We start from the raw sequence: 9,361 nt of genomic DNA, 5'->3' as shown, positions 1-9,361 counted from the left end.
TATAAGCAACTTGACCTGAGACTGTATGTACTGGGCACATGTCAACTTATATTTATTGGACGCAGTGTTTATTTAATAATGAGATCCAGTTTTATTTATTTAATGTATAATAAATTCTGATTGAACTTTTACATATGCATTGGGTGTATTTATCTCTCTACAAACCCCTTTTTTTCCTATTTTTTTTCCCTACATATTGTACCTTGCGGGGAGAGATAGCACAGGGGGCCAATGTGGAGGCACCATGTGCAAGTGCTTTTTTAAACTGGTAAAATGCCATGCAAAGTGTAAAGCTTTATAAATGCTGTGTAATAAGTCATTTCTTCTTGATTGTGAATAAATATGGTCTTGTTAGAGAGTCTTTATTGGTGTTTGTTTTACAGATGTCACTTTGCCTTCCCATCTGGTAGGCAACATTGAGCCATCGATGGAAACTAACAGCCCTCTTGCTAATAAATTGAATCTGAGGAGGCCACAGAACAGATCCTCAAAAGTCCCAAGTATTTTATCTTCTGAGGTTTACGATATTTATGAAGAGTTATCAACAATCTACCAGAAATTGCAGGTAACTTATATTTGTGGTTCATCCATATGGCCATACACAAACCATCATATAACAACATAACCCTGTTTTTGAATTGAGTTGAAATTAGGGATGCACCGATACCAATACTAGTATCGATATCAGTGCCGATACTAGTACTCGTACTCACCCAAATGCTCCAATACCAGAACTTCCAATTAGAGGGAGTTCTCCCTCTTACCTGTAGTGTCGAGGGTGCATGGAGCCGGCTTCCTTTCCAATCAGGAAGCCAGGCGGTGGGTTATAACCTGCCTCCCAGCGTTCTGATTGGTTAGATAGCCGTGCTGTCTAGCAACAAGGGAAGCTGGCTTCTTAGCCAATCAGGAAGCTGTTTGGCACCTCATGACCAGCCATCCGGCTTCCTGATTATTCAGGAAGCCAGGCAGCCTCCGCTAGTGAAGCCGGTGTTCTTTTGATAGAACTCTGGCTTCCCAGGCAATCTGGAAGATGGGCGGCGGGTCATGATCCACTGTCTGACTTCCTAATAATCGGGGCACACAGCACCGATAGCGGAGAAAAAATATCGGTACTCGATACCGGAAAACCGATGCATCCCTAGTTTAAAGTGTATGTCAGCTCATAATAAAAGAATAAACCTATGCTGTATATGCACGCTATGCAAATGTCACCATGTTTTATCCTAAAAATACTTGTTAATCACGGGTGAAATGCAGTCTGCTCTTTTTGTGGGCTGACAACACACGGCACGTTTGCCAAACTACGCACAACCACCTACTCTCCCATCTCCACAACATGAAGACTGATCCTCCAGTTGTCCCAGGATAAGGACTGGGCTAAGTACTCTTTTTGTGACGATAACAGGAAATGAGTATTGGATACAGGACAGCTCTGAATTTCTGAAATGGTCAACAGCTATTTTATTGCACCAATAAAACAGGACACTTTCAATGTTATCATTAACAGACAAGCAGTTTGTGATTGCTCAGCGCTTGGTATATAGAGGTGGCGTGTGACAGCTGATGTGTTCCACACCGACTCTAAGTATTGGGAAGAGTATGTTTTACTCTCCTAATATTTATTTTCTAAGGCTGAACTCTAGGCAAAAATAAAAGGCCTGTCCATTAATGTGTCTCAGACCTGGTGAGTTTTTGTACTATAGGTGGTAGTGATTTAGTGTGGGTCTCTTTTGGTTGTTAGACAGAGACCAACATTTCAAATGTGTATGTAGCTGTGTTGTGGACTTACATCAGGACTGTTATGTAGAAGGCATACAAGCGTCTCTTTTAAAGCTATATGTACAATTAACTAGAATGACTCAAGAAAATGACTGTACAATTGAGTGTGTGTGTGTGTATGTATGTGTGTATATATATATATATATATATATTGTATTTTTCATTGTGATGAATTGCTTAACTGCTTCACAATTTTTTTTTGCAAGTGCATCATGGTAGCCTATTTGTATTTCCATAGACAGAAAGGATGTCACAGCATGAGTATTCACTTCAGTTGAAAAAACGAGAGCAGTGCTTACGCGACAGGGAAGACATGTTATTCAAGCATCAAGCTACCCTCGGCAAAATAAAAGGTGTTGAAGAGATCATGCATGAAAAATTTGGGATAATGAAAGAGGTAATTTATTTTCTGAGCTTTCTATAAATTGCAAATGTTGTCCCCCTTTGACTTTTTCAGTTGGGTCAGGCTCTCTTGACGTTTTAGGGATTTACCAGGATTAAGAGAGGCAATGACTGTTTTTATTCACTGGTATCATTTAGGTCTGGAATGTGATAATGATAATATACAAAGGTTTTCTTTTAGGGGTTTATACTGTTTACAGGGGGCTATTGATGGGAACTCCATCACTAGGGTATAGGGATGCACCGATGCCGGTTTTTCAGTATCAAGTACGAGTACCAATATTTATCTTTCAGTATTCCCCGATATCGAGTACCAATACCGGTACTTCCGCTAGCATGGAGCCGGCTTCCTGGGCAATTGTACTCGCCCAAATACTCGGTATCGGCACTGACACTAGTATTGGTGCATCTCTACTTGGGTATATAACTACATTAATCTTTTTATGTTGATGTCTCTGAACTTTCTGTATTGAACACATAGCTATTCAGTGATATTATACATCCCAGTAATTCTTAGTTACAAGTCACATTTTTGCTTTCTCCTTAATAGTCTAACACTCTACTAAGCTCAAGCCTTAACTTTTATTTAGCATGCATTGTCAAGTGCAAATCTGGAATTATCTTGTTTAGTTCAGCCTTTCACAACCAGGCTGCTGTGGCAACCTGGGGTGCCTTCTGGCTTCCTCAAGGGTGCCTCAAAATTTTCACACAGCCTCGTGCCTTTTCATGGTTCAAACAGGCCTGCTGCCAGCACCATGGAAATGAATGACGCTAACCCTGGGAGAGTGGGATCTATACAGAGGCGGATGGAAGTTTACCTCCATCAAGGCCTGCTCTGCCTCCTGCCCTCCGCCATGTTGCGTCTCCTTATGTAATGGTAGGGCTCTGATGTGAAAGGGTGCTTGTGAAGAGGGAACTCCACCTTTTTGTATGTCATTCCATAGAGTCTGCTTAAATCCAACTGAGGGGTCTGGTAGGGATTTTGGAGGGACTATGCATTGTTTTTTACATTTTAATTTTTCACTTTTTAGACTGGAGTGCCTTGAGATTTTTCATATTTTTAAATTGTGCTGTCACTGAAAAAAGGTTGAGAAATGCTGGATTAGTGTAGACAGACAACAATTGTATCATTGCTACAATTAGTTGCTAGGAGTAGCTGTGTTTTGCATGTACTGTTTTACCTTCCAAAGGATTTGTAATTTTGGCTAGCCATTCTTGTGGTACACATACCTCTGTTGCTTCCTGGGGCAACTATACCACTTCCTTGGTCAGTCCCTTGCTCTCTATTGAGGCAAAGCAATCACATAGGGAGCTGCAATGCTAAACCAAGAAATACTAAACCAAGAAATGTTGAGCAGAATTACAAATGGTTTGGCAGATAATACATTAAACATTTATGTAACTGTTTGCTTGAAGCTCCACTATAAGCTATCTATGGGTATCCACAAAACATAAACTTTTGGGTTGACATGAAAACAAACTTGCTTATAGCAGTAACCACACCATTGCCGTTTGGGTAAAAAAATTAAAATGTTTTAGTTGAAGTCCCATTTCTGTCCAATAGGTGGAGATGTCTTATCAAACAAGGTTTCAAGGAAGACTAGCATCACATATAGGAGGGAATTTGAGGCCACAAATCTTAAACGAAGGGATGCCTAGATTTATTCTAGAATTTATCACAAGAATAATAATATTTCTTCAAGTGCTTTGTGGCAATATGAAAAAGTGTCACAAATTCTCCAAATTAAACAGATCTTGTTCATACCCATGTAAGTCCAGAATTTTCTGAAGCTCTCGTGGTAAAAATAAGTGGATAGCTGTCTACATCATATATATTTAGTGTATCGTGAACTGAACAGGGTTTACTATCATAAGCTGCAGGCTCTTGAACAAAGCCAAATTGTAAGCTTTTGTAAATTTTTATATGTACTATGTTTTTGCACATGTTCCATTTTAACTGTTTGTAATTTTTTGCTGTCATCCATTGACTAGTTCTTGATCTGCAATGCAAATGAGACATCCAATAGCACTAACTTAATGAAGTGTGTAGTAATATTTGATAAATGAAGAAAAATATAGAAGACTCACAAATGTAGCCAATCACTTATTTATTGTGTCCCCGAAAATGATTCTTTGTGGTTGGACTGCAAATCCTAGAAAGCCATAGAAGCATCTGGTTTAAGTGCAATCTTCCTTCCTCCATTGCCATAGACTTAATGACGGCTTAAGGCACTTTGCCTGACTCGGCTGCACTCAACAGGCACTCCTTCTGGTCGCATGTAGTGCTTCATTTGGGAGTATTCTTTATGTAATCAATAATACTTCAATGTGCCAGTGCAAAGCTCAGTATATCGCGAGCTATAGCTCGTGGTATACTGAGATCGCCACACCCGGGGAGGATCCCGACATTACTGTTGAGATCCACCCAGCTGCATGAGTGACAGCTGGCTCGGCAGAGCCAGCTGTACCCGTCCCCTCCCCCATCCGTTCCTTCAGTCAGCGCTGGAGGATCGGAGCGGCGAGGGGGGGAATCCATGCAGGGAGCCATGACTGACAGTCACCCCTCACTGCAGGTAGATGATCGAGAAGTGAGCGAGCAACAGTATGTGTTCACTTCCCGATCTATTGAGCCGACCTGTGACAGTTTCAGTGTCACACCGGCTTGAACTACGAGGATTTTCACTCACCTCATAGTTCTCTTTTAAATTTCTTCCTAAGAGCCATGTAGCAGTATTGAGGTGAGGACAGACACATTATTGCTCCCACTGACTCCCATGGATCTTAAAGCAGCATAGGAAGCAAATGACTCTCCCTGGTTTGCACAGAATATCTAAGGTGCACATTAGCAGCCCTTTCATCTTTAGAAACAGATACAAAACTGTTAAAAGCTTTCATTTTATTAATGTAAATCCTTATCATTAGAAACCACAGAGGAGCTTTTGACTAAGTCAGAGTTCTTATTTAAGATAATTCCTACAGGTGCCATAGCAGAGAGATGGACATCTCTATAGAGCACATTCTGTCTTTAATTGGGAGCCCATGAATTGCAAAAAAATGGGGAATAATGACATTTCTGTAATCTTAGCATCTCTCATAGACTTGGTTTGAAACAAGCTAGTGCAGTTTTTTTGTCGGAGCTTTTTTGAATTTTTGTTTGTTCAATTAAAGTGACACTAAACTCAAGAGTTAAACCTTAAAATTACATTAAAGTGCCCTAACTACTAACAAAAATGTATCGTATTTGTGTATCACTCGGCTGTAGTTCCTCAAATCATCTCTGAATTGGTGCTGACACTGTCCTTCCTTCTGGAGGGTGGCTACTTTTGTTCCCTGTGTGTGTTGTAAAGTAGCCACCACTGCAAACTCACTCCTGTGATGGACTATAATCACAAGTTTAGTTTATTAATTTGTATTGCGATTGCAGTCTATCACGGGAGTGAGCTTGGAGCGGTGGCTACTTTACAACACACAGGGATCATGGGGAGCAAAAGTAGCCACCCCCAGATGGAAGGACAGTGTCAGCACCAATTCAAAGATGATTTGAGGATCTACAGCCAAGTGATACACAAATAAGATACATTTCTGTTAATAGTTAAGGCACTTGAATGTATTTTTAAGATTTATCTCCTGAGTTTGTCACTTCAAACACACATATCAAAATTCAGATTCTGACTCCATCAAGGTTAGAAAACAAAGTGAGCAGGTTGTTCTTGTTGTAGTACATGAAAACACCTTTCACAACTGTTTAACGCCGTCTAAATTGCAGTTTTTTTCTTTGTTTACATATAGTTAAATGAAAGCCAGCTTATCAAAGTGTTGGGCTTTGCCCCACTTGCTGCCTTCCTAAGAAAATTCTCCATAATGTCTATATTATATATTACGAGTCCTAATTAGTTCAGTCATTTCACCTTTTTATGGATTTTCACAGAGTCTTAATATTTCTGTGAACAAGATCATGTTTCCATGATGTGACTCCCAGCTATAGTAACACTTCTTTTATATAGAGGACATCAAAAAGAGTTTTGGTACCATATGTCCCAAAATAAAAGGTATGTCCTATTCCAGTAGAGGGATCTTGAAACAATTTGAGAAATAAATCCGGTTGCACAGCACCTCTAAACATTTCCACATTGCTTTGTTGTGCACGAAACATGTGAATTATTAACTGTTTATGTATTGCAGTACATTGCATTATGTGGACTGTCAGTTGTGTGTTGGCCTAGGATGGCCGCATACTGCCGTTTCCTGCCAGTTGAATAAATCACCTAAATTTCAAAGTAGAGCTTGTGCTCAGTTTACAGAAAAAGACAAACCGATATTTATAATTATTTTATAACTACCCCTTCATCTTGAAATTAATAAAAGGCTGTGGTGAAAAATGTTTAGTGTAATTGGCCTTACACCTGCTGATATGGCCATGCAGATAAGCAGAAGATGGTAATGCACAGTCATAAAGAACCTGCTAGAGCCATTTCTCTTCCCTGAATTGAGTAATTCTGTGTAAAGAATATGCTGGTACTAATGAGAGAACTATGGGGTAACCTTTTTTTCCTATAGTTCTCTTTAGGGCCTACTAATGTCCTCCCGTGACCCAAAACTCAGTATATCGTGGGCTATTGCCTGCGATATACTGAGAGCGCCGCAACCAGGACAGATCCCGACAATACTGTCGAGATCCACCCAGTTGCGTGAGTGACAGCTGGCTCTGCCTATCTAGGGGCTGTGCCCGCCCCCTCCCCGTCCGTTCCTGCACTCTGCGATCGAGGGTCAGTGAGAGGAGTGGGGAATCCCTGTGGGGGAGCGATGACTTACAGTCACCGCTCACTGCAGGGAGACAATCTGGAAGTGAACGGATCGGTGCATGTTTCTGCTCACTTCCCGAACGGCAGAGCCGACCTGTGACAGCTTCTTTGCCACAGATCGGCTCTAACTATGGAAATCACTCACCTCATAGTTCTCCTTTTTAATAATACTATATACTTGCGACAACATGAATCACTGGATTCATTCTGCAGCCACCCTGGGTTGTGCAGATATAAAAGCAGAACCAGTTTTTCTTTTTATGCAGTCATCAGGTTAAAAATAATTAATGAACACATAATTGCAAAACTTTGTCTTGGAGTTTTGTTTTTTTTAGGTCTTCTAGCTGATGTGCAGGAACTTGCAGTTTCAGAGTACAGTAAACTCCCTGTTATCCGGCATCCACGGGTATTGGTAGATTCTGGATAAATGTACTTTCTGGTTCCTTGAGAGTGACTATTAAAAATAGGTCTGACTAATGCCATACCCCATACTATACCATAAAAAAATTAAATGCAGTAATCAAAAGCAAATTAAGACCAATAGACACACTTAAAACAAATTAAGACAAATAGGCACATGATCGTTTCCAGGATAATACATGCTGCAAAACAGTGAGCACACAGGATTTTTTTTCTAGCTAGATGAGAGTTTTGATTAGTTTAATACCGGATAACAGAGTTTACTGTATATGCTTTAAAAAAGATACTTTAACTTTTCTTAAAATTGTTGACATAATATTTACAGTGTCAATACAGTATGTATTAATAATGCAGTAAAGAAGACAAGGATTTGTGCTTTGCAAGAAGTGCTGGCTAATTTTGTATTTCTTCCACTTTAAGCCTTTGCATTTACTTTTTTTTTTTTAGCAGACCGGCTAGTGTGAACAGGCCGTCACTCTAATGGCCTCCTCCCAGCAGTTTGTATTTTGTGGATGCTGAGAGCTATGTTACTTCTGTGTGCATCACTCGCAGCTTGTGATTATTGATCATGTTCTTTCTTGTTTAAAAAACGTATATTAGTATACAGGTCATAGGTGATTTGTTATGGTCTCAGGACATTTCCTGTTGTTTGAAAAGAGGTGGGTGATCTTAATGCTTCAGATAACATCTTCTATGCCTTTTTTTCAGGACAAAGTAACAGGTTCTCCTTTTTATTGTTTCTCCTTTATATTTTCTACCACACTGTTAATAGGGGCGGTTATCCTGGGTTGGCCTACAGTTTTTATGTTTGCCAGTGTCCAATCTTGCGGTAGGCAGCAGTATAACCTGAAGGCTTAAGACTTCCTGTGTCCTTCAACAGACTCCAATAAAACGATTTTTACCAGGAGTGCAAAAACCATATTTTAATGTTTGCTTCTTTTTTTATTGAAACAGTGAGACTACAAATAACTGAATCTAATATGCTGCAGATACTGACATGTTTAATGTATCCTACATATGCAGTGAATATTGTAATCCTATTTTCTTTAAAAGCATGGATGATAAAGATATATATTTTTCTTACCATCCAAGCTTTTTCATAAAAAAATACACCTTTGCTGCTGATGTGGGGTTTATATAATTTATCCTTTTTAAACTGTGTTCTAAATTTTTCATTGTTTTTTTTGTTTGTATCACATAAACAAAATCTGTTATTGGAGATGTAACTGAACAAAAACCTGATCTGTAAAAAGGAAGTGGGTAATAAGTCTGTTTTGGAATTCTTTGTTTAGGAAAGAACCAGAATGAAATCTTCTTCTTTTCGATTTAAAGCCGTCTCTTACAGGCTGTATTCTTTGCTTTATAGAAGCATGATGCAGAGGTGAAACATCTGTCAGAAGCTCTCAGAGAGAAGATTAAAGAAAACAAAAGGCTAAAATCCTCCTTTGACACCTTGAAGGAAATGAACGACACTTTAAAAAAGCAGGCAAGACTCGACCTCTGTTTATAATACTTACGATCCGATGAATGAACTCTGACTCACTAAACATTACAATACAGGTTAGAACAAGGTAACAGTCAATCAGAAACCTTTGTTTCAAAAGGTTTACATACTGTGGACCATAAACTGGTCTTTATTGGCGTTTCAGGCTCTGGTTTTGTTGTGCGTTAGTTTAAAACCGAATCATTGAAGTACATAGGAAAACAAATGCTGTAACCCACAGAAAAAATGCTCTTTGTGAAAAATATAGTTTCTGGGGTCCTTTTGCCTCTAATTCATATATCTGGTAAAGTTATCAAATGAAGACCTACCGTGTTTCCCCCGAAAGTAAGACCTACCCCGAAAATAAGACCTAGCACTATCGTCAGGGTTTTCTGTAATATAAGACCTACCCCGAAAATAAGACCTAGTTCGGTGGTAGATCTCGTATTACAGAAATCCCTGAAGATAGTGCTAG

General features: G+C 39.4%; 1 protein-coding gene across 1 annotated transcript in view; it reads left to right on the top strand.

Moving 5' to 3' along the window:
* The window catches only part of CCDC138 (coiled-coil domain containing 138), a 30,700-nt gene that overhangs the window by 2,076 nt on the left and 19,263 nt on the right, over window positions 1–9,361 (top strand). Inside the window, exons 3-5 of the mRNA XM_018568197.1 lie at window positions 384–565; window positions 2,018–2,176; window positions 8,770–8,889. Coding sequence (XP_018423699.1) covers window positions 384–565; window positions 2,018–2,176; window positions 8,770–8,889 — 461 coding nt within the window. The remainder of the gene's footprint in view (window positions 1–383; window positions 566–2,017; window positions 2,177–8,769; window positions 8,890–9,361) is intronic.

Source organism: Nanorana parkeri, unplaced genomic scaffold (genome assembly GCF_000935625.1).
Source record: "Nanorana parkeri isolate BGI_ZX_2015 unplaced genomic scaffold, ASM93562v1 scaffold1153, whole genome shotgun sequence".
NCBI lineage: Eukaryota > Metazoa > Chordata > Amphibia > Anura > Dicroglossidae > Nanorana > Nanorana parkeri.
The sequence above is the reverse complement of the archived record's forward strand: the minus strand, read 5'-3'. Positions and strand labels throughout refer to the sequence as shown.